We start from the raw sequence: 26,865 nt of genomic DNA on the forward strand, positions 1-26,865 counted from the left end.
AGAGAGCATTAAGCTGTGTATCTTCACTGAACAGCTGCTGCGTGCGCTCGGTGCACCTGATCCCGCGCGTCTCACGGGCGCAAACTCTGTCCAATAGCAACGCGCGTCTCTGCGGAGGCCCCGCCCACACGCGCTCATTGAACTTTCATTATTTGCATCAAGCACCCACACATCCACTTTTACTTTCAAGCTCTTCGGTTCAACAGGGCACTTTCTGTTCGTCAAGATGCGCGACGCGCTCATCGGTTTGTACATTGGGATTATACTGTTATTAAACAGCGGGTTTGTAGTAATGAGGAGGCAGGACTCGTCTTCAGCTCTTGGCAGTATTTTCCGTACGAGGTGCGCCGCCAGGTGCCTGAGCCTTCACAGCACGCGCATCGTTCTCTCTCCAAGACATTTCCAGGTAAGTAAGAAAAGAGTTGACAAGTATTTATTGTGTGTTGTAGCCTACTCAAATGTACTGAATCCGAGTCCCTTGTAAATTAATCAGTGCCTTTTACCCTGCATTAATTATAAAACGATATACTTAATTATTACTAAACTTATATTGAACTTAATTTAACTAAACTTATATTATAAAGCAACATCTTGTTCCCCCCCCCCCCCCCCCACAACGGATACGGATTGTTTAGCTTTATTGTTTTGCTTGTTATTCATGTTGTATTAGTAATATTAGCCTATTGTTTTTCTTCTGCTTTTGAATCAATAACCAGCAGGTTTCATTTGAATTAAAACATAATAAGCAATTAGTATATTATTATTATTGCCATTATATGTATGCAAAGTAGATTTGGGATCTAAATAGTCTCAAATTCATCAAAATGGCCAGGAAGAGTAGAGAATAAATGACTGTAAAAGTACATAAATTATACAAATAATATATTAAATAAGTTACTATTCCTATCGACCTTTGTTGTTGGTTGCCATTTATTCTGTAAAATATCATCAAATCGATTATAGGTTGATCTAATAATAATAGTAATACATTAATTTAAAACTCCAAATAGATCAGAAAACTCCAAATAGATAATTCAGTGTTTGATTCAGCCTATTTGATAAATACATGTTTGTGTAAATGTACCATCACTCTACACCTTATCAGATGAACTAAATATACTTTTGTTAGTTAAATGACAGTTATTTTTAGTGCTATACCTTACCCAGTGAACACAAGCAAACTCACTCATCATCTCATCCATTTCAAATTCCTAACCATTCACCCAGAGGAGTTCTATCTATAAACAAACAAATGCATAGAATTGGAAAACTGGAGACACAACTGTACAAATCTCTGCCAGCCTCAGTCTCAACACTGCGGTTGGGGTTTTCATTAGACGTTTTAAGTTACTTGCTTCTCTGTTTATGTTGGTTATGACAGACCATAGGAGGGTTTGGGTGGGGGGTGTAGAAGAGGAGTGTGTTTTAGAGACTTCCTCTGTGTATGTGTGTGTGCATGCCTTATATGTTTATGTGTGTTTGTATCTGCGCAGAGGCATGTGGAGGGGGATCTTTGTGCGTGTGTCTGCACTTTTTGTCTGCTGTCAACAAACTCCCTTGTTACTGTGATTATATTCATCCTCATGTCCTTCCTGATCTTTATCATGAGTTTGCACCGACATCCGACCCAGAAATAGACGGCTAGATAGCCAAATTCATTTACAATTGTTTTGCGAACCTTTAGTATGAATGATAGAGAAATTACGTAACACTGCAGGAATTTTGTTTAATGTATAATATAAAAAAAATATGATTTAGTGAGTCAAACATTATTCAGCATCAAAAGGTGTTTTCTTTTCTTGTTGTTTCATGAATAAGCTATACTATTCCACACTAATAACAACTTGATGTTTTTGACAGGCTCTATAATGCATCAACATGAGCAAACATGTACTGGACCAATGCATGTAATTAAAAGCCCAATGCCCATTCAAAAGTCCCCAATACAAATCATCCAGATCTATTTACCAATTCAAATTAAATAATCTTCTATCTTCAAATGCTCTGTCTGCTCATCACAGTGACGGCCTTGTTGTTATCTAATCCAGACATCAGTGCAGAGGGAAGCTATGCACATCAGTCTCTTTTATCAAATGCTTTATTCTACAGCAAGCTGTCCATCTGGAGATGCTATCAAATTAGACACTGGTCTAGAAGCTCTTCATTGTCTCAGCACCGATTCCACAATGGGTTCAAAGCGTTCCAGAGCTCTCCGACTCAAACAGCAGCTAGTGTTCCTGAACAGCTGCTGTCATTCTGATGTCCGAGCAGGGAATAAACCAGAATGAATGCTTTTCATATCTGCTGATCATTGTCTTCGTGTCCACATCCCTAAAGCCCACTTACGCTGTCTCCCGAGGGGGGAAGCCATTTTGGCAATTATCCCCCTTCCTCTAGTATCAAATGGAGACCGGGGGTCATGGGTTAATTTAGACGGGCTGAGCTGAATGTCAAGTTATGCTGTGGCGAGGCATAACATCGAGCTATAAGGAGCTATTACTGATGATTAATGATTATGGGAAATTAGAGAGCATTTGATGTGGTTCAGAGAACGTCTGATCTGTCAGCGTTATGCAGACAGTTACGTGGAAATACACAAATCTTTCAGCTGTCTCAATATCCTGTTTGACTGCCATTGTTTTATTTGATCATCAGTCTTTGCTTCACTATGTCTTAAGTTTTTCTCAGGAACCAATAGTTATTTAGAAGTATAGTTTTAGTACTTCGTTAAAAAGGGTAGTATAAAATGATTTAATGCATTTAGGAATTATTTAATGATGTAACACTTTTTTCTTCCCCATTTATTTATTCAAATAATCAATAAAACAATAAAAAAGAAAACACTTGAATTTTTTTTTAGGGGGACATAAAGTAAAAAAATTGCAGTGTTATACAACTGTCCTGATATCATAAAATGTGAAAAATTCTAAATAAAGAAGGGTATTATATAAAATGTGTCTGCCAAATCAAAGTCATGTGGAGCGACCAACAAAGTATTGTGATCCAATCAATATGAAGAAACACACAGGAAAAAGAAACTTAGGAAATTATATCATAGATAATTCAGAATTAGATTTTTTTTATGACAAGTCAAGGTTGTAAAATGTCATGTGGTGTAACTTTTTCCAAAAAAAATAATTATATTTATGAAGTGATAATTTAAAAAATATATAATTTTTGTTTTTACCCTCTTTTGTAAAAAACAAAAAAAAGAGGGTAATACATGTGTTTCCACATACATGTATTCAACGTGTAAGGAAAATATATATTACTTTTTGGTTACATTACATGACATTATAGAGTCATTAAATGTAAAGTTTCTTGAAAATGTCATAAATGTTTATTACAAAAAAAACATACAAGTCCAACATGAATACAAAGTAATTCAAGTACGCTCTTATACGTTGTTTACCCAATAACAGTTAAAATATGTCTCATATACCTTTAGCAATGAGAATATGTTTGTGTAGCTCTGATGTGAGCACATCATAATGTGCATGTGAACTAACCGTGCTAATGCTGCCGGCTTGATCCATTGATCCCACCACAGGCCAAAATAGATTTGTAGCTCTATTCCCCATAGTGGCGTAGTTGCAAGATCTGGCAGCGATAATATTGTGGTTACTTTAGAGTCCCCACCATGTTCAATAAAATGTACAGTGCATCAAAAAGGTTTTGTCCTTTCTTTGTTATTGTGCTATTCAATAACCATTATTCTGAAGACTGGCCAGGGGCGTTATCCTGTGGTCTGCCGATCAAATATGCTGCATAAGCTTAAACAACTAGTTGTTATTCAGATAAGCAAAACGCTGTGACGATTCCTGACACGCTACGGAACATTCCGAGATCTGCTATGCAAACAAGTTGTGTGATTCCAGGTGCTGATGAGTGATTTCTGATGTTTCTGTGCTCAGGTGCCCTGGCTAGTCTTTTTAATAAGGGAGGGGATGTAGACTGACTGTTCTGGTTTATGAGCAATTTCACATTACCGTAGTCAGGGCAGTGTTTAAAAAAAAAAAAAAGAATAATGCGTTCATAATAGGAAATTTCCCTTTTAAAGCCTCTCTGCTCAGCAGGGGCACATTAAAATAACACGATTCAAATGAGCCTGTCTGATGTGACTGGTGATTACAGCATTCTGACTCGCAATTCCATCTGTCTCTTCTATCCACAGAGTAATGGATCCCTTGGATGGTGTCAGAGCCATAAACAGTGTGCAAAGGTAATTTCTGTCAAAATTACACAGCATTTCACAGCAGCTTGACATAAAAGCCAACACAGATCTATCACTGTAAAGCATTGGTATGCCTGTGCACCTCCCGTAATGACATCATACATCATCGTAAAAGCTACTGTATTTGTCAGCTATCGCCTTGGACTATTATATCCATGCTAGCTGGTTGTCGTACAGAAATGAGATTATGATTCACTAGCAAAGCTAGAGGTCACATCTGTAATGAGACTGCTACAAATGGAGTAGAAAGGCTATGTGTTTTGATTCACATTAAATTATACAGCCGGTGTTATTTTTCTTTTTTCACTTCAAGGCAAAATGCTAATTTCAGTAAAGAACTCAACCCACTTTTCTTAATGAGGACATTAACATGCTCTAGCAGCCTAGTCATTAAATAACAATAATATGCCAGTAGCACAGGGGGAATTGAGCTGACATGTTGCCAATGCAGATTTTCCACACATTTCACTGTGGTATTATGTAAAGCTCCCTTTGATGTATTGTTCAAGAGGGCTGCTTTCCTTTCAATGCTCTGTGCTTGCATTCCTTTACATATCAACCAGCTATTGCAGTCCGCACAAAGACAGTCTGCAGAAAATGTTCTTGAATGCACATCTGGACTATTTTGAAATATTTCAAAACAGTTCATGATTGTGCATGTCACAGTTAAGCGCCTAAGCAGACTTTTCATGGGTTGAGGGGCAGCTTTAAGGATTTGAGATCTTTAATGCATTGATGTATGTGTGCATATGGTTGGAAATGGTGCAGCACGTGTTTTCATATCACCCTCGGGGTGAGTTCACTGGAACAGCCAGGGTTTTGACCTCTCTTCTACGATCCATGAAAACATTTGGCCAACTGGTTCATGGATTTTTACTGCATTCTCCAGAGAGTTTCTTCCATTGGCTTCAAACGAAGACAATGCCTTTTAAACTCTTTCTTCTCATTATACAGGATCCATGCACATTCAGTTAGAAGTCCAAAAGCTTCAGGACAATGTGCTTTTAAAACTCTGTGTCAGTAATAATGTATTTAGTCGTATTCTAACTAAAAAATGCATGTAGTCTTGACATCGTGTAGCAGGAATGTGCAAAATTACATATTATTATTATCAGTTAGTCTGTGGGTTTTCTGAGTGTGCAGCTTTTCAGTAGGACAACTCACAAATTTTTAACAAATATATAAGCTAAAAATTAGGGATATCCAGTATATGTTCAATTACAAGCGCAACACACTGTCAAAAATCATTTCCGAAAAACACAAGAAAACTAAACAAACCAAACTTCATTTAATCCATCCCCTTGAAAGTTTTGCAGTTAAAAATATGAATCCTGACCGATCCTTACAATGCAGACACATCTACATCAGTCTAGAGTCCCTCAATTAATTGTTGCCTTGATTAAATAAATAATCGTTATCTCTCGTTGAAATATGGCCCATGGAAATCATTGCTTTGATAAAGCTAAACTTGTTATCAGTTATCAGTCTCTGTCCGGGATATCTGAGGATAAGATAGACTTCCTTGCATAACATCTGGGGTTTGCGCTGGAATTTTAGACTGCGTTCACTACTGTTGGCTTTCATGCCACGTTCAGGTGACCAGGCCTTTAAATGTAACCAATTCTTCAATCTCACTACAAATTGTGCACATCTAATTAAAGAGCTGTATCATATCATTTAACTGCATACAGTACGTACACAAAGCAGTGACCTTGTTTACCATACATTCCAGAACTAGCATTTGCATTCAGCTTGTGCACACAAACATCCATTGATACTCCTAATAGTGTTTACTAGACATGTGATTGAAAATGCCATCTTGGAACCAAAAATATCTTAAGGCCGGGACACAATAACTGCAAGCATCCGTCGGGCTAGTTTTTGCGGTGTGTTCCACATGTAGGCTCTCATCAGGCTCACGTCGCCGACAGCTTACTCAATTCAGCATGTTGAATCGGCGTTGAGGCTGTTGGTGAGAGTGGGAACTTGAATGTTCAGTTTAGCGAAGGAGTCGGTGCAGGAGAATTAAAGCGAAAGTGATGAAAGAGAGCGAGTAAGTCCGACGTAAGTAAGACGGCACAGCCAGAAGGCTGATCTAATGTTATGTTATCCTACCCGAGCATTCCAAAACACTAATAATTTCATAAATGAGCCGCTTAAAATTAAGAAAGTTATCACCATAACTGATATTCAAAATGGTAAGCAAGCGCTGTGTTGTTTAAGTTTCATATACTGTATCTGCATATATCTCGTATGTTTTACTTATTTCAGTTTCTCTTTTGAATAGATTAAAATAGACAGTTAATTCCTTACACGGCAGGCGCAGAACGCACATGCTTGTTTGCAGTCGGATGTAGTCTGTGCTGTGTGTTCAAGCACAGCTTTTTGGTCCAGATGCAGCCGACACGAGGCGACAACACCGTTGGTTTTCATCTTCGCTGGTTCTTTGAAGTCGGCTTGGTGTGTCCCAGGCTTTAGATGTTCCTGCTCTGAAGCTAGTGCGCTTACAAAGGCTGTTAACTCGGTGCTTCTTGTTTAAGCTGTTTGCCTCAAATTGACTGTTAACCCAGTGGCCTCCGCTCATCGGCACTTTTTGATTCATAATAACTATACTCAGACAGCACTTGGAAAGCTCTTCACTGAAGTACTCTTCAAAGCTATTAGCATGATATAACTACATACACCAATTCCTCAGTTTTCGAACAACGTCTACAAAAATGTTAAAGTACACAGGCGGCCCTCAAATCAAAGATCTGCTCTTGAATATTATTATGCTTCTGCAGCACATGGCCTTTAGGCATTTGATATTCAAATGCCAGCGAAATAATTAGTGTGCCTTGACAGTTCTCTTAGCCTCCAGTTTAATTGCTGGTTCAAGTATTAGTGCTGTGGCACCAATGCAATTGCAAAACCGAGAGTGCCAGCAATTTTCATGACATGGGCAAGATTTCAATTACAGTTGCTCTACATAATTTGCTGAGGCTGGCAAAGTGAGTCTCAGTGGTAGATTAAACAACGCTTGGAAACTCCTTAAAGCAACTACAATTTGTCCAAATGTTGGGTCCAGACATGGGTGGGATTCTTGCATTCCGCCCAGCATTTAACACCCAAAGCATGCATTATCCAGACTCACTTACACTCTTAAAAATAAAGATTGCAAAGGGATTTTCTTCTTTTTTTCACAGCAATGCAATAAAATATCCATTTTTGGTTTCCCCAAAGAACCTTTTAGTGATCGGTAACCATTTTTTTCCCCTTAAAGTAAAGAACATTTTAATAATAATCTTTTTCCACTATAAAGAACTTTCTGTGGAATAGAAAGGTTCTAAGGATGTTAAAGGTTCTCTATGGAACAATCAATGCTACTAAAGAACCTTTTTTTTTTAAAGAGTGTATGGAGGGAGAGGTCTCATATTTGACCATTTTATTAAAAAGAAACAGGTCTATTTTTTTTTAACGTAATGCTAAAAAGTAAAATATTTGAATAACTGTTTCCCGGTTTGTGTTATTTGTTCAAGGGCAGTGCATCTTAGCTGAACTGGAACTCACCCAAGGCTTCATCTCAGCTCAATCTCCATGTCCGCAGCTCTTAAATAACCTTTATTTTCTACGGTGGAAGGGAATGCTTGATTTGAGACTGAAATGGGGCGGAAAACTAACTGGCGCTGGGGTATAATAAAGACACTGGGAGCGAGCGCTTTCATGGAGATTACAGGTGCCTAACGGACAAAAGCGGAGTGGGTTTGGAACAAGCCAAAAGGTGGCTTTAGAAAGGTGAAAGCGATTGGATTGAAATACTTTAAGTGATTTATAGCTTAGATCTATGCTGTGCTTTTTCCACCAACATGCAATGCATCATAAAGGGCCGTTACACAAAGGGCCATTGAGTGCTGTATGTGAGAGACTGATAAATGAGACTAAGGTCGTGAATGTGGCGTTCCTCAAAACAAGCTATTGTTTACAATGGTTGAGGTTTAAGGGTGAGGCTGGATGAAAATGTATAAAGAGGCCAATGAATCTACTTGTCATATAAGATATGAATAATATCTGATCATGATCAATTATAAAATATGTGGGTAGGAGGTAATTTCCCTGCATCGACTTCAGCATTGCACAAAAATGAATTACCTGCAGAGTATTGAGCGAGGAGACATGGGTGTTTATCAATAGACTTCACCATATATCATCTATCACATAATGCTGCATAATCAAGGTATTGTCCAATTTTTAAGTGCATTCTTTGTTCTTTGTATAAAATAATGAATGCCAAAGTTAATAATTATGTTAATAATTATGTTAATAATTTATGTGTGGGTCAAGGACAAATAATGTGTCCATGATAACGAGTCTACAATAAAGAAAAGGAAGCATTTTGAAAAACGTTTATACCATTTTCATCAAAAGTTTTAATTTAATGACTCAAAATTAACATTGTGTCACCTTCAAGTAAAAGGTAAAAAAGTGAATGTTTTGTTTTTCTAATGAAAAAGTTTTATTTCTTACAAATAGGTATACATTTGTGGATAATTATTAATTAAAAAATATCATTATGGTTTTTTTATATATATATATATATTAAGGGAATTACTGGCCTTGGAACACATACTTTTCTGTTTTTTTTTTTTTTTCCCTGCAAATGGTTTACCTGGTTATACCACATGACTTTGTTGGTCGCTCAACATGACCTTGATTTGGCAGACAAAGTCTTTTATTATTAAGCAGTGATGCAGTTTTATTAAAATGTTTCTAAGAAGTAATAATAAAACACTACTATTTAATTAAGTTTTCTTTTCAATGAATGCATCATGCTTCATTCTGATATTAAGAAGGAAGACAGGAAGGAAGTCAATAAATCAATCAATATGGAAGTAAGTAAATAAATAAAAAGTCACATGTATTTACACAGCACTTTATATAATACAGATTGTTTCAAAGAAGCTTTACCGTGAACTGGGGAAACAGTGTCTGTCAATGTTGCAATATTCCGTAAGAAAACAATACATTTGGTAATCTCCCAATTAAAACTTTCATTTCAATAAAGCAGCTTAACAGGAGACAATGGTGTCATTTTTTTGAACTCAATTCAATTAACTTATTTTGTGATCTGTCAAGTACTGTACAAACTGTATTGTAAGTTAATTCACCTTAAATTTTACAATGCTTGTTTTATTAAATGTGGCATAATGCAGTGTGCATGATGAGTTGATATTTACCTGCATGGGAAATAGAAGCAGGCAAAGCATAATTCTCTCAGCTGCACATGCGACTCTGAGACAGTGTTTCGTGTGTTAGAGCACACAAGCTTCAGGCGATCTCAGCGGGGCTCTGGCCATTCTGAGCTTCATAAAACTGCCTCCTCTGCCGCCTCTAACTGCCCCTGTGCCTCTTCCATTATTCATAGTTTCCGACGACTGCACCACCCCAAGCCCGCGCCGTCTTTAAAAGGTGTGCATTTTTACTGCCCTCCCAGATAAATGTGTTTCCCACTCTCATTCTTACTCAGAAACATTGCCCCAGGATAACCTCAGTTTTCCCAACACAACCACACATATATTAACAATTTACACAAACACACATACACATACACACTAACGGAAATGCGCCTCGACCTTATCGTTTCCTCCTGATACTAAATCCCTGGATTAACAAGCATTTTAATGCGAAACTTTTTAACTGACGTCTGCAGAATCTTTCCTTCTTAAGGAAGTGTACGTTTTTCCCAAGGTGGTGGTAAAGGTCCATTCATGCTGTTCTGAAAATGGGACCATTGGAGTAAAGACAGCTCCTAGATCAGCATAATGTATAATGTTCACATCTCTTCCCAGCATTCTCCTGCAGAGCAATGTTTAGCCCAAGCACCATAGTGACCGCTGTGTCTCATCATGGCATGAAATTGGAAATGCGAATTCCCCAGAGGCAGCCACGCTCACTCATGCAAGGAATTGAAGTGTCAATTTTAAGGAAAGGAGAATAGAAGATGAGAGAGCGAGTGAACGAGGGGAAAGAGCCAGGGAGAGAGTCAGGTGTAGACAATGAAATGAAAGAATTTTGGCGTGTGATTTAAGTGCTGAATGCAAATGTCAGTGATCAGAATACATTCAGGGATCTCTCCGCGGACTTTTCCAAGTTGCAGAGAAGGTAATGATAGACTCCAAACTAGGGCTGGGCGATATGGCTGAAAACTGAATCACGATATAAGTGTTTCATATCGGTCGATATCGATAGTTATTGAATTTTTTATAACCAATTTACAATAAGGACCAGGAGAAAAGTATATTACATTTAAAAAAAAAAGAAGTTAAACTTAACCTTCCTCTGATTAAAATCCCCTCAGTTATAAAGGCAGAAATGTCAACACAACCACAGAAAACACTCAAATAATTCAAATGTAAACATAAGTCTAAAATCACAATGAACACTTAATAATTATCTCTTAACGGTGGTCTGCTGCTTGTGCGGTGTTGCAGCTGCAGATGTTGTTGGACATTGCTGGCGAATACAGCTGTGCTCCAAAAGGTGGTAAAACAAGTTTGTGGTATTACCAGTCTTGGTGGGGACGACGGTCTTGCATAATTTGCAGACGACATTGACGACAAAACTGCCATACTGGCAGGCTAACTTTTCCTGTTTTATCAACAATTTCCTCGCTCGCTGCGGCACTCATTTTCCACTTATCACTCCACGCCGGTTCTGTTATTGAAGAATGCAACACGAGACAACGATATGGCGATATGTGATAAAAAAATTGCAAAATAACCTTTGTCTGAATGAATTGAGAACTAGAACCCTTATAGATTACAAACCACCATATGTATTCAGATCAGCAGAAACAATCTATTCAAAACTAGGGCTGTCATTATATCAGATTTTCACCAAACAAGTATTGTGGCATAAAGAATTCACAATAATGATAATATCGAGCTTCCTTTCAAGGGACCTTGTGCTGCATGAAAGCGTCTGAAACTAGTCCAATCTTAATGGTTCTCCATCATGACGTGGCATGTGAAGGCATACACGAAAGCTAAAAAAGGAGTTAGCACACAACAGAGTTAGCTTCTGGCAAGCCCTGCATTCACAAACACAAGGCGGATCGGCATCTCAGGTTGTGGGGATCACAGATGGAGCTAGCAGAGGGACTCGACACTTCGTCAGTCTCTCAGTCCTCATCGGGCAGCTCCGATGCTTCCGACGCAGAAGCCCGTGAGACGGTGGAGTCAATTTGCGAGAGATTCAGCCCAGTGGAAGTGGATTTGTTCGCTTCTCAGGAGACGACCCACTGTCCATTGTGGTTCTCCCTCTCTCATCCAGGTCCTCTTGGGCTGCCATGGTGCAGGTGTGGCCGAGGCTGTGCCTGTACGCATTTCCCCTAATCGTTCTGCTCCAGGGAGTTTTAGAGAGGGTCCGTTGTAACGGGGTCAGTCTACTCCTTAGTAGCCCCGTTCTGGCCAGCCCAAGTGTGGTTCTCGGACATCATATCACCCACCGTGGAAGATTCCCCTCAGGAGAGACCTGCTTTCCCAGGCCGGGGGCTCGAGACTATACTCAACTCCAGAGCTCCATCCACAAGGAGACTGTGCGGCCTAAAATGGAATGTTTGTACTGTTTGGTGTAGAGAGCGTGGGTTTGACCCAGTTAAATGCCCGGTGGCTTTAGTGCTGGAGTTACTCCAAGATCTCTTCTCTGCTAGTCTTACCCCATCCACATCTAATGTGGCACACTCTACGGTTCTTCAGGCTCTTCAGGCAAAAACTCTAGAGTTTTATGTTCAGAAGTCTTCTAAATGGAGAAAGTCTGACCAATTGTTAGTATGTATTGGGTCACCCAGGAAGGGATCCCCGGACTCTAAGCAAACAATCAGCAATTGGATCATTCAGGCTACCATGTGCATGGTTTGCCTTCCCCTCTGGCCTTAAGCATGGCATCTTCTAAAGCCCTTCTTTCGGGGGCCTTCCTTCAAATGATTGGTGATGCTGCAGACAGGGCTACCCCACATACTTTTTAATGAGGTTCTATAGTCTGCACCTTCCTTCCACGCTGGGCACATGAGTGCTCTCATCCTAAATTGTGCCTGGACAGTTTCACACTAGGACAGGCATGTGTTGGTGTGACAAAGTGGACACTCGTTCCCCAAGTGTCATCCAAGGACCAGTGCGAGGACCCTTGAAAGGGTTTGCATCCCTTTGCCACACCTCCGCATGCCTTCCGTGTATGCCATCACATGCCATGTCAAGGCGCAGCATCCAATCAAGATTGGACTTGTTTCACACGTGCTTCAGGCGCTTTCATGCTGAGGGCATTCCCCAAATTGTCATCACGGACGCAGCGTTTTGTTCCCTTCTTAGAGAACAAGGGTTACAGATGTATATATCTATAGTAGCATTAAAGATACATTAGGTAATTGTTGGCCTTCTAATGCTTGAAGCAAAAAAACTTCACTGTTTTGGTCATTTTGTGAGTTGTGCTTTGGCTCCTTTATTCTGCGCAGATGAATCTCATGGTTTGAGGTGCACAGCTGTGCCCATGGTTACAGATGTGTGCCTTATAAGTGTGAATGTCACTAACTACATCACTATCTACTCTCCCAAAAACGAACGGTAGATATCTGAAAATTCTCTTATGAGCGGTCAAAAGATTGGCAACACTGATAATAGGCATAATGATTGCTTTTCATATCAGATAATGGTGAAAATTATATCTTGACAAAACTATTTTTAGTCAAATAGACTGAAGTAGTAACTGGTTAGAGATTGGTATTGTTAACAACATAATAATTGTTTTGTGAACATAGTCAGTGCACAGGAAATGTTGTTCTAATAAAGTTACTAACATAGTTATAACATGATATTATTATTTAATTTTTTAAATATTATGGCTATCATTAATATCTATATATTGTAACATCCAAAATCAAAGCAAATGCTTTTGACTTCGACACATTTGGCTGTGATTGTTTGAAAAAGAATGATACCAGAGTCATTTGAGACTGCTTGCTGATACTTAAACTTCTGCTGTCTGTTCACAGTGCCTGGAGCCATGCAAAGACTCCTGGGAGTTGAAAGATGGACCTTGTCGAGATTTATGTGAGGTACAGACCGCAGCATTCTTAACAGATCTAGTAGTTTCTGGGATGTGTTCTTAACAAGAAAAAAAATCGAATACAAAATGGCTGACCTTGATGTTCTCGTTTTCCAAATATTAATCCTCCATTGTTTTTCTTGACCGACTTGGCTACCATATAAGTGGTCTCCTATTGTTCAAAATGATAATGTTCTGCTCTGATCTTTTTAAACAGTCTTAGAATCTCTTTGAACATTTCCATTTGGTCTTGAATCCTGTTTCTGTGGATTCTCTACATTTGAAAACTCTTGGCCTAGTAACATCTAGCTTTTCCTGTTTCTTTGGCTATAAATGCAATGTTGAGGGCAATGGGGACTTAAAACAATGAATATCGTTCTTTCATTGCCAGCACTGATCAGGACCTTCATCAATCATTTTTAGACTTGTATAAGAGTAAGCAACATTAAATCATTCACTACTCATGTAAATGTGAAATGTTATAATCATCTTGTTTTGAACATAGTGCCAAAAGCAAAAAAAAAAGCCATTCTCTGAAGCCAGCGGAAAAACAATATACACCTTTCATATAGACTAAAACTACACATGAACATATACAGTTTCATGCAGAACTTATCCTAGATCATATTATTTCCCTGAAATAAATAGTTATGAAAAACTTGTAGTATGGTCACATAATTATTACATTTTCAGTAATATAATTGTCAATAATTACATTTTTAATATAATCTGGGATAGGCTCCATAATCCCTACTCTACAAAGGACAAGGGGTTTGGATGGATGGATGAACATATATTATATTATATTATATTATATTATATTATATTATATTATATTATATTATATTATATTATATTATATTATATTATATACAACAGTTACAGTTTCTCGAATCTGACTGGCTGAGAAGAGAACCTTTTCCAGCCATGCATTATTCACCCAATATCAGCACTTTAACCGTTTCACCGTTTGTATCACTCCGCTTGCGGCGACTGTCATGGTGGTCGAGCAAATCCACCATATTTAAAAAAAAATACTACTGCTGTTGTGTCACGAAATGTAGTTTTAAGAGTTTTAGCCGCGAATGTAGTTATTTAGACCTAAAATATGCGACTAATATATAATCATAGTGCCTATTTTACAATATGTTTAGACACTTTCACAGATGTGAGCTCCAGGCCGTCAGCGGCTAATCAGTGCTTATGTGCCCGTAGAGAACAACATCATCCTGGCCAGTTTGAGATTTAACTATTATATAAACATTTTTGCATATAAAGTGCAACGTTTCATTAAATCAATATTTCAGTGTGAAACTGTCTATGTGAGAATGCACACATGTTTTGTGTACAAGTACATACATACAAATGGTCAGAGAATGAGACCAAAAGTGTGTTTTAAAAATCCAAAGACAAATTAATGTCACATAAATGAATTGCTAGAATCTATAAGCTATGAGTTACAGGTGTTTAACTTTGGTCCTGTTCACTATGACATCTCCTCAGCATGCGTTTCCCAAGCGTCATGGGGAGTGTGTGACAAGCTGTGAGTTCCTGCGATCAGTGATGGTGGTGAAACAGGGTGACTGTCCACCACCAGAAAGAGCCAGCGGGTTTGCAGCCGCCTGTGTGGAAGGATGTGAGGAAGATGGAGAGTGTTCAGCCCAGAAGAAATGCTGCCCAAACGGCTGTGGACACACATGCCAGTCACCTAAGAACCTCTACAGGGGTAAGACCTGCTACTGAACCTGATGGTAAACAGCTGGTTTAACCCAGTTACCAGTTCATTTTTAACCTCAGCTGTGGTCGATACCAACTGATAACTGTACCTTTTTTTCATTTTAAGCCTTTCACCTGGAACGGGTAGCTTATTAATTAAAAACCACTCAAATAATTACAAATCTTAGAATTTAGACTTCATCATGCATATAGGGCAGTGATTCTCAACCAGAGGACTTCTTAGCCCCAGTAAGTCTTATATTATATTAATCTTAATTAAAATGCTAAAAAAAACAATACATTACAAATAAAGATGTTAACCTGACATTATATTTGTGAGTTTATTTTTATTTTTATTACAACAGAAGTACCATATCAGTTTAGATAGGTGTCACGGTGAGGTGTCGGTTGAAGAAGACAATGAGGCCAATGACTCCAATACATACGTTTTACTAATGGAGTCAAAAAGGTTGAGAACCACTAATATAGGGGAAATCTTAACTGCTGTTTTTTCAATTTCAATAATTACATTTTTTTAAATTGTTCTGTGTCAAAATGTATGAAATGTCCTCAAAATAAACATAATACTTGAATAAAACAAACAAACAAACCCATTATACATAACATTATACAGATCGGATAGTTATAGAAGCTTGTTTCCGCCACTGAAGAAAAAATTCTAAAGTAAGTATTTCGAGAGAAAAAAAGTTATAATTGTGAGATAGTAAGTCCCAATTACCTTTTAATTTTGTATTCAGTGTTGGAAACAAGCTTCCATTGATAGTCATGTGTCATATATCCTTGGAGAGGTCGCAGCAAATAGAATACAACAATCATAGAGTATAACACATTTGTTCTGAAAACTAAAGCAAATATGATTAATACATTATACTTGATAGACTACTATAGATAGAACAAAGGCATATCCAGATTGTTCTCTTCATTTTAGATTTCTATTCTATTCTATTCTATTCTATTCTATTCTATTCTATTCTATTCTATTCTATTCTATTCTATTCTATTCTATTCTATTCTATTCTATTCTATTCTATTCTATTCTATTGATCTTCAGGTGCTCCTCTGAAGCCCAGGAAGGAGCTGGTCTTTGAGGAGCTGGAGTCTGGTGTGCTGGAAGTGCGCTGGTCCTCCAAGTTTAATGTGTCAGCCGAGCCTGTGCTGAACGTTCTGCAGAGGAGGTGGAACTATGGCATCCACCCCAGTGAGGATGGAGCCACTGAGTGGCAAGTGGTGGCACGGGTAAGAATATCATATAATATACAGTACTCAACATTTGAAGGGGATCAAAAAAGTTAATCAAAGTTGTCCTAAGACAAGAACAGGTATTGTTCAAAATTCATGTTGTCTTTGATGAAAGGTGTTAATCCACTTCAAATGTTGACTACTGTAATATAATAATATTTTTAACCGTAAACATCATAACACAGTTTGTAAATACATTAATATGATGTAGGCCAGGCATAAAATGAAATGCTTAACTTCACTTGGGATCCTTGAAGTATGATATGTTCAGTCAGTAATTCTTCCTTGACTCCCTTCAGTGATTTATACGCTCACTCCTACGCTCATTCATCTGTGGTTCTGTACTGTAGACATCAGAAGAGCGTGTGTGGTTGACAGACATTCGACCCGGTCGCTGGTACCAGTTCAGAGTGGCAGCAGTCAATGTTCATGGAACAAGAGGATACACCACCCCCAGCAGACACTTCAGATCCTCTAAAGGTTGGATCAAGAGATTGTAATCTAATGGGGATTCTAATTGGCATTTTAGTAAAAAATAGTAATAATAATAACATCTATCTCGTATTATTTAGATTAGACATTATTATCCTAAATGTCTATACTGTACTGTTCTTGTACTGTAAGTTGTATTTCTTTATTTCACCCCCTCTCAGATCCTGCCCCTCCCCCGGCTCCATCTGAACTTCATGTCAGCGACATGACCTTTGGTGCAGATCGCTCTGTGTCTGTCCGCCTCAGCTGGAGCATGTCTGCAGATTTAGACATTCCTGTTAACCATTACAAACTCTCCTGGAGCTGGTCTGACCACACAATGCCACCCAAACTCAAAAGGAGACAGACTGCAAACGGGGTAATTCTGACTTGCCCATGCCTCTGCACATTCTCTTTTTCTCTCAGTCTTTCACTATTTCATTTTCTCATACACTGGATTGTTCCCAAACCCCTCAAGGGTTAAGCTTCCCAGCCCCTTCTTTCAGCAAGCCACAACAAATTAGATATTTTAGTGAAAATAAGTGCAAGATAAACAACTCAGGATTGGGCCTTTGATCGCACCAAGCCCTAAATTTGAGGGCTTCAGACACCAAACTAGGGTGGTACAGCATTGCATCACCACTCTTGGCAAATGCAAACATTTCTGGGTGCCATTTGATATACAGCCAAAAACAGCATATCAATTCTAGTTGTCTTGAGAAAAGGAAATCTCTCAATAACAGCTGAATTGTTTTTCTTTGAATGAGATCATGTTGAAGAGTTTATTTTCCCCCCTCCTTTAGGAATCCAAGAGATGGCAGTTGTGCCTTTATATTTTTGAAGGCTTTGTCAGCTGAGGGACACTTTTCTTCAGAAAACTACATTTCTGAATAGTTGCTGAGTGAATGCAGACAACTGCAAACCACACTGATTTCACTGTTGGGCTCTGTAAGATGATAGGAAAAAATATGCTTCAGATTGATTTTAAACAGATTACTCTTGTGCACAATGATTATAAGATTATAAGAACACAATATGCATACAAATTCTGATAACATTGAATTTGGCGTTCTCTATTGCTATGATTTATGTGATTAATAGTAGTTGTATTATTAACATGTGACTCAGCTACAGTATCAGATCTCATGTTATTGGATTAAAGCAGGGGAATCTAATATGGCCTTTGGGATATTTTGGAGAAAACTTGCAACTGAAATATGCTGACAACATTTGTATTCATTTTATTTTATTGGTATGATATTTCTATAATATTTTATTATCTACAGCAGTTGTATATTATACACTACGGGGTTGGTACAATTTTTCACAATAATTTTGAAAGAGGATACTTCACCAAGGAGAGAATGTTCACCAAAGCTGCATTTATTTGATCAAAAATAACAGTATAATATTGTGACATGTTTTGTATCAGTGTACCAGTCTTTACTGTCACTTTTGATCAAATTTGCTGACTAAAAGTATTAATTTCTTTAAAAAAATTTCTTTTGAATGATAGTTTGTAGTTTGCATATTTAATTATGTATGGCATTCAGCACTTCAGAATCTCGTTGAACTCTAAATCTATGAGTGACTCTTTTACAGGGGCAACCCTATTCATTTTCCCACTTTGACGTTTATCAGAGATGCTCACAGCAATAATGGACCATGTATAAGGAAAGATTTCTAGTAGTAAAAACTTATTAGATAAATATAATGCACTAATACTGATTTGATGCTGACAGAGTTTGAAATTGAAATGAGCCCAACACTCTTTATTGACATCTAATCTTTAACGTCCACGGTAGCTATCCATTGCACATAAGGTTCTTTATAGTAGAAAAAAAGTTCATCAGATCAATAAAATTTCCTTCACACTAAGATAAATAATGGTTATTTTTATAAGTGATGGCCTAACTTCATTTTCATGTTCATGTTCTTCAGTTATGCTTCAAGAGGCTTATTCAATCTACTTAAGTTATCCAGGTCAGACCAATGAGTGGGTTTCTCTTTTTTTTTATCTGATTAATATTCCCTAATTTAATGTGCAAAGTAAACTCAAGGTCTCTGGTGACTGAAATCAGTAAATTGCTCCCAATATTGTTTAATAAAGCAGCTAAATTTGATTCTGGGTTATGTCCAAAAGCACATAAGCTATTTTTGTGATTAGGCTTCATCAAGGTTTAACAAATAAAATATTATTGGCTTGCATGTGTAAGGTGACGTTTTGTATGGCCCTCGATTCTTGATATAAAATGAGTTTGACACCTCTGGATTACCGGGTAGTTAAAAATTCCACATGGGCTTACCTTCTATTTTCATATAGGTACATTGTTCATTCCTTTCTTTCTATCTTTTTCTTTTCTTTTTCTTTTGGATTTGTATTGCTGTGACTTTTCAAATGCATCCCTGTGTGTGTGCATCCCTGTGTGTGTGTGTGTGTGTGTGTGTGTGTGCGTGTGTGTGTGTGTGTGTGTGATTTATGAGGGCACAAATTTGTATAATGACGTGTATTACACTGGTATTACAACTTAAGCATGGTTTATGAGGACATTCCATGAGTCCTCGTAATTCAAATAGCTTAAAAAACTATGTTTTATTAAAAATGTACAGTGGGGATATAATATACAGTTTGTACAGTATAAAAAAAATACGCCTATGGAGAGTCCTCATAATGTAGTTGCACCAACATGTGTGTGTGTGTGTGTGTAGGACTCTACCTATGCTGAGCTGGATGACTTGGGACAGAACAAGAGTTACACTGTGGAGTTGCAGGCAGTTTCATACTGGGGTCAGGTCCCCATCAAGAGCCCCAAGGCCATTCTTCAGTTTACTACAAGCCAAAGACAATCTGGTACTAAACTATTTAATTGCTGTACATTTGTACTTGATACATAACAGCACTCATTTGGGTGTTGTGAAATACAGTGAAAACAGCTGTAAATGTTTTGAATTTGTAACGTTATACTTTTCCTCCATATTTGATGTCATTCAGATTTGGAACCCACAGTCAGCACGGTCTTTATAAAACCTCAGTCAGATCTATTAGACGTGGGCACTCCGTTCTATCAAGATGGACAGCTTCAGGTCCGGGTTTACTGGAAAAAGAAAGGTATGACAGATGCAATATACCATTTTATCTAGGAAACAGTCCTGTTCTGTGCTGGATGTCTTTATCTTTCTCACAGCTGTGTTTTGCAATTATGTAAACATTGTGCTTATTAAAGAGTTAAGAATCAGAATTATGTGTAATTAAATGAAGAACAATAACTCTTTGTTTGGGAAGAGATAAGAACTACTGAAGTAAGTGAGGACCTGTTTGTGTGCTAACATGTGCTGACGAGGCATGTCTCGGCCTAACTTCGCATGCTGCAAATTACATTTAAACTGTTTCGTTCTGTCAGTGAGTGATGAGTTAATCCTACATTAAACTCAAAAATGAAAACTGTCATAGAAACGAAAACATTTCATTCATACCAAGCCATGCAAAATGTTGTTCGAAATCTTCTCCTTGACCTCAGCAAGGATGTTTTTTTTTTCCAATAACTTAAGACTCACACTGGCCACATGTCAAATCCCTTAATCTCTCTAATGGATGTCCCACAGATTTACCTCATACTAATCTGTCAGGCACATTATCAAGATTACTTGCCTTTGCATATTTTGCTTGGTTTTGCATATTTTCTGGATGCATAGCAAGCATGAATATTTACAGGGCGTATAACTGAGTGCTGATTACTTGTAATTACATCTATAATTACATTGTTAACCCTTACCTTGCACCTTTACCCACCCTTAAATGTACCCATACCACCAAACCTGTCCCAAACCTTACCCGGATCCTACCTCAATAGCAGCAAAAGTGTTTTGCAATACAGCATAAGAACAATACGTACAGTACATTGTACTTATTTTTCGATGCAAGTACAAAATAGTTAAAGACAGCTAATATAAACATAACTTCAAATGTATTGAAAGGGATCATTCACCCAAAAATGAAAATTTCGGACATAATTTACTCACTATGTTGTTCCAAACTAGAAAGTCTGTTTCTTTTTACACAAAAGAAGATATTTTGAAGATATTCATACAATGAAAGCCAAACACACTGCTGACTTTCACACAACACAACATACATAAAAAAAAAATAATAATATATATATATATATATATATATATATATATATATATATATATATATATATATATATATATATATATATATTTGTGTTTAACAATAGAAAGAAATGCATATTTTTTGGGGAATTAATTGTTGCATGAACGACAGTTTCATACAAGAAACAGCGCTGATTTTCAGTACACATGACTAGAACAATTGGATGTGTGAAATTGCTGAGATATTAAATAGTAACAAATAAATAGTATACAAAATAAACAAATTAATAACAAATACCTTATTTTTTCAGACAAAATTTGGCCAGTTAGTTCATATACTGTAATTCTTCTCAGCCAACCTATAGAAATATAGAAAGCAAAGCATCAAGGTGTGTCACCAAGCAAAGCACAGACTGGAAGCCGGTCTGGAAGAGCATATGTGAGTGGAGCAAACTGACAGACACTTCCCGTCCCCCACTCAAAGTGCTCCATAATCACATTTCGGAATCTGGCATATATCTTTCTCTCCTTTTCAGATCCCACTGTGAATCGTTACCGTGTGCAGTGGTCTCCGGAATTCTGCAGTCACAATGGATCCAGAACCCAGGAGAAGCTCATCACCCAGGTAACCAGTCAGGAATGTGTCTTCCATCCTCCCTACAGGTGCGAGGCCACATTCTGACAGCTCATACATAAGATGAATTTCCGGGGAGAGGGTTCGTGTGGTGTTCATTGATCATTCATGGCAGATAACTCACCATTTTGAGGCACATCCAAATTCCAGAAAGATTTATTTACTAAATTGCAGAGAAATATAAGACAAAGTATTATTTTAAACATCTTTAATATTTAGATTTTCATCAATGTAATTGTGTCTTTTACTAAGTAAGAAAGTGTGTTAAAATCTATGACACACTCAAAGGGGGGAAATGTATTTTTTCAGCATGAAAATTAATCTTTCTTGACATATAGAAAACATGATAGATTTTCCCATTGAGGCCCACAGCTATGCTGGATGTGTTGATAGGTGATCAGTCATCATATTTCTCCTTGAATTCTTTTCAGTGGAGTTGGAACATTTTTTTTATTATTTTTTCATATCACTGAACAGGAGAATTTTGCTAGCCTTCCTGGTCTTCAGTTCTCTTGCAAGTATAAGGTGATTATCCAGCCTGTCGGAACAAAGGGTCGAGCCCAGGCGGAAAGCACACATTTCTACACCCCTTCCTGTGCTACCATCCAGAGCAAGAGTCCCAAACCCATCCCCTGCTCTACAGTCTCAGGTGAATCTGAGCTTTTAAAAAATATGAGGACTATTGACTATTCATTAGCATAATCTACAAAACCATTTATGAGATATGTTGGCTCAAACTTGTAGGTCGATGTATAAGAGTGTCCATAATATACATTACATTATATATAAAAATTACCCATGTAACTGGTTTTGTGGTCCAGGGTCACATATTATGTCACTGTGACATATTTCAGTTTATGCACCCAATAAGAATTTAAAAATGATAAGTAAATTGTATCCCTTTTTATTTGTATTTGGTTTCATGTCTCTTGATTCTTTGCTTTTCTCAAATCAGCAGTGGTTCTTCCAAAGGTCCTGGTCAAAGCAGAGAACCTGACGGCAGCGTTCTCGGTCTACATGGGAAATGTGACAGGCCTGTTCTCATGGGTGGTGGCCATGCCTCAACCACCACAACAGGTCACAGGGTATCAGGTCACATGGGCAGAGGTCATCACAGAGAGCCGCATAAATAATCTGCCCAACAGCCTTATATCCCAGTCTCAGATCCTACCTCCAGTAAGTTACGTTCATCACAAGCATACAGTATGTTCCCTGGCATGGGATCCTGGTCAACCAGGATATGTTTCGTTTTGAGCACTAGCATGCAGGTCCAGGAGCTGGATCACCAAACCAGCATAGAATTCATATTGAATTGATTTCCAAGCTTAATTCTGTTTTAAACTTAGTTCTTACTGTTATTGTAAAGTGTGGTTGCTGTAGTAAACGCACAACAATGGAGATTTCACGAGTTTGTTTGCCTATATAGCTATTAAGGTTAAACGTATTTGGCTTGCTGTCCGCAGTGGAGGGGCTCTAGGAAGCAGCTTCAACTCAGGCTTAGATATACCACCCAGTGGGACTACAAATGCTAATACAAATACAAATAAGATGAGTCTAGTAGCAAGATGCCTAAATTATGTTGGTGGAGTTGGGGAGGTGGAGGGATGCCAAAACCGCTGATGCATTTAATGGAAAGATTAGATGGGTTCACTCCTCCCGAAAATTAAGTTTAAGAACTTCACAAACAAATAAATAGTTTTTAATAAAATAAATAAATCCTAAAAAGGAACACTCGGGAGATCAGGGATAAATATAACATGGAAAAACCACATAGAAACTGAAATGAGTCCGAACACTGAACAAAGGAAACTAAGGGCTTATAAACACTGGCAGTAATCAAGAGAAAACAGAACAGGTGTAAAGGGCTAATCAAAATCCATAGTAACTAATAAAGAGCGGGAAAACAGAACAAAGGAAATATTCCAGAAAGCAAGTTTATCTTACCGTCAAGCATACCCTTATCTCTCGGTTGACTTACCCAAACCTTGCTTGCTCAGAGTTTGCTGAACTCCCTTATGCGTTTTTGGAACCAGCATACCTTGAGTATGTTCACTGTTAACACGCAAGACATTTTCAACAGAGCGACGAATTGACATGTCACCATGGAAACGGACGCTAAGAAAAAGCATGCCATACTACTACTACTTCTTCTTTTATTTAATGGTTATTTACATTCTTAGTGCATATCACCTTCTATTTGGTGGTTGTGCAATCGTATTTCAATCTCCTTTTTTAATAATCTTTAATCACTGTGAATTAGAATTAGTGTTTGTTTGATGCTAATTATATAATAAAAAGAAAGACTGATTAAACTACATAAATAACAGTATGTGCTTACAAAGATAACATGGGTGTTTTTTGTTTAGTCATTTTGCTTCCACATTGCTTGAAAGGATAGATAGATCATGTGTTTCATACAGAAATACATTATAGCATAGAAAACGTTCTGTTGCAAAAAAAAAATCTTCTAAATGCAGATCACCGATGTGTGAGATGAGATTTTTTTTTATCATAATAAAATAAACATTACCTTGTTTTAATAGTGCTTTATATATATATATATATATATATATATATATATATATATATATATATAAAGAATAGAAACCCACGAGAGGTTTCTGAACCAGCCATAGGCAGCAATGTCATTGCAACTTTCAAGGCCCAGAAAAGTAGTAAAAACATTTTAAATACTTAAAAATACTTACTCCTTAATGTTATGAAGCAAAAATAAGGACTTTATCCAACATTTTCTTCTCTTCTGTGTCAGTCTCCTAAGCTGTTCATGTAGTAAACAGTGCATCACTTCTGGGTTCTACGTCAGAACTTGTGTCGTAGTGCACACGCGAACCGCGTAGACCAATAATGAGAATAATTAAATAATTTAGTTTTTGCTAACAAAAAGTATTCCCGTGGCTTCATAACATTAAGGTTTAACAAACCCAAAACAAGACCTAAACATATATATATACTTATATACAACATTTAGTCAATATAAACTATATATTAACTTATAAAATACTCAATTTTATTACTAAGCCATACATGTATTGTATTATTGGCATAATAATACAAATCTTACTTTGTCTTCCATGTGCCCCAAGATGCATATCCAAAGTTCTTCAACAATGTACACTACCATTAAAAAGTTTTGGGTCTTTTTTATTTATTTTATTGAATGAAAGAAAGAAGGTAATATTTGAATTCAACATGGACAATTGATCAAAAGTAACAGTAAAGACATAATGTTACAAAATATTTCAAATTTCAAATAAATGCTGTCCTTTTGTCATTTCTATTCCTCAATAAATCATGCAAAAACGTGCATTACAGTTTCCACACAAATAATATGCAGCTCAACTGTTTTCAAAAATAAGAAATGTTTGTTGAGCACCAAATCAGCATATTATAATTATTTCTGATGGATCATGTGACACTGAAGACTGGAGTAATGTCTGCTGAAAAAAAACATTTTAAAATATATTAAATTATAAAACAGTTATTTTTAATTGTAATAATATTTCACAATATTACTGTTTACAGTATTTTTGATTAAATAGATGCAGCTTTGAACATCAAAGACTATTTTTATTTAATTTAGAATTTTGTATTCAGTGTATTTGTATTTTATTTATTTCACAGACTCAAATGATATTGATTAACTAAAAAAAAACCTTCTCTTTCCTCACAAATAGGAGCGTAATATCCTGGTAGTTTCTGGTCTTCAGTTGGCATCTCTCTACAGGCTTGAGGTGCAGGTGATCACTACGGGAGGACAAGGCCCAGCAACATCCAGAACCTTCCAGACACCAACTCACAGCAGGCCAGTCCTGCACTACAGTAAGCTCTTTAAACTTATGAGACCACTACATTTGTGTACCAAATCACTTACTATTTGAAAATAGCGTAATCGCTCTTACTTTTTTATAATCTTTTGCGGTATCTCTATGGCACTGACCTCTTCAGCGCATAAAAACTGAAGCCCAACCCTTAAATCTTAATAAGGGAGAGCTGAAAAGACATTCTTGTTCATTAGAAGGAAAAGGTCAGAGGGTGTATGAGGTCAAAAGTCTTGTGCAAGTAGCCCCAGCTCTTGATGTCGAGGTCAACCAATAAATCATGTAATTGAGATTAATTGCTTTTCCTCTCCTGACTCTAGTGTATATTTAACTTTGCAGAACCAAGGATTAAGAAACACCATCTAAGGTCGGTGATAGAACGGCACTGAAGACCACACTGCAATGAATCATCCTGGACCAGAACTGACTCCTCAGGAACACAGAGTGTCAGAAGAACCAAAGAAAAGTTAATTGCAAATCGTGTTTCAGCCTGATCCAGTCAGCTGCCTCATACAGGAACTCAAAATGGGGACCGGCTGTAATCTGAAGATCAAATTGTGATTGACGTTATGATATTTAAAGACCCATTAATTTCCTGTAGGGGGGATCGGCTTCCACAAACTAATTAGTATTGAATTTGCAACAAAGACTTGGGCATCAAAAGCCATAGGATAAAAACAGTGCAAATACGAAAAAATAAAAATAAATAAAAAATAAAATAAAAATCGTTGTGGTTAAATGCCTAAAAGACATGTTTTGAATATGCACATTCCCTAAAAAAAAAAAGAAGAAGAAAAAAGACTCTCTGGTTACACACCCTAGGCGCTGAAACGGACCCTCTTTAATCCAATATTGCATGTGATGACTAATTTGGTTTAACTTGTAAATAAGCCTGACTCAATACAACTGTTTGTGGTTTTGCATGTGTTCGTTAAGCATGGAATTTTACTGTTTGTATCCCCATTGTGTCAATAGCAACAAATGAGGAATCAATGAAAAATATTCCTGCTCTTTAAAAGGAAAATGGCATTTCATTTTATGAGGGTTTTGTGTGGTGCGTGCTCAATATGCTGTAGAGGTATTTGTTTGCAGTCATGTAATTCCTGTATATACTGTATGTTTTTTTTATTTATTTATGTATGCAACACTGTGTTATGTGGAGTTGTAACTGTCTGTGTGTGAGTGCATGAATGTGTGTGTGTGTGGGTTCCCCCAGCATCATTCACAAACTGACAAACCCTTGCAAGGAGATTTTGTATAAATATATTTGTAAATTCCCATGGATAATGAATATTAATGTACATATTTTATATGAATAAAGATGTTAAACCTTGTTTTCCCTTTACCATACTGGTTGTGTGTTTTGTAACAGTGCTACCAGGGTATTTCTTTCAGGACCACTATCGTCAAATATGATTGACAATTAGCATACAGTTTGGATTGGCGGTATGGTTCTGTTCTGGGCGAGAACTCCCTGCGCATCAATGCAACAGCATAAAAGCAGCAATAACCCCTCCTGGGGT

General features: G+C 37.3%; 2 protein-coding genes across 3 annotated transcripts in view; both read left to right on the forward strand.

Moving 5' to 3' along the window:
- anos1a (anosmin 1a) lies at positions 1 to 26,688 on the forward strand. Of its 2 annotated transcripts, none has more exons than XM_079615734.1 (14): positions 1 to 406; positions 4,175 to 4,222; positions 13,257 to 13,319; positions 14,813 to 15,035; positions 16,098 to 16,282; positions 16,636 to 16,765; positions 16,939 to 17,135; positions 19,466 to 19,607; positions 19,749 to 19,865; positions 21,406 to 21,494; positions 21,981 to 22,152; positions 22,459 to 22,679; positions 25,199 to 25,343; positions 25,682 to 26,688. In XM_079615734.1, the coding sequence occupies exons 1-14, from the start codon at positions 227 to 229 to the stop codon at positions 25,729 to 25,731; spliced, it is 1,962 nt and encodes a 653-aa protein (XP_079471860.1). In that variant the 5' UTR covers positions 1 to 226; the 3' UTR covers positions 25,732 to 26,688. The 2 variants fall into 2 exon arrangements, with proteins under 2 accessions (XP_079471860.1, XP_079471859.1); XM_079615733.1 differs by having other exon boundaries at positions 136 to 406; positions 22,462 to 22,679; positions 25,682 to 26,687.
- Positions 9,513 to 26,865, forward strand: part of pudp (pseudouridine 5'-phosphatase) — a 362,626-nt gene continuing 345,273 nt past the window's right edge. The window contains exon 1 of the mRNA XM_079615744.1: positions 9,513 to 9,522. The gene's annotated coding sequence lies outside the window, so the exon portion shown is untranslated. The remainder of the gene's footprint in view (positions 9,523 to 26,865) is intronic.

The sequence above is a fragment of the Phoxinus phoxinus genome, assembly GCF_949152265.1.
Source record: "Phoxinus phoxinus genome assembly, chromosome: 6".
NCBI classification, from domain to species: domain Eukaryota; kingdom Metazoa; phylum Chordata; class Actinopteri; order Cypriniformes; family Leuciscidae; genus Phoxinus; species Phoxinus phoxinus.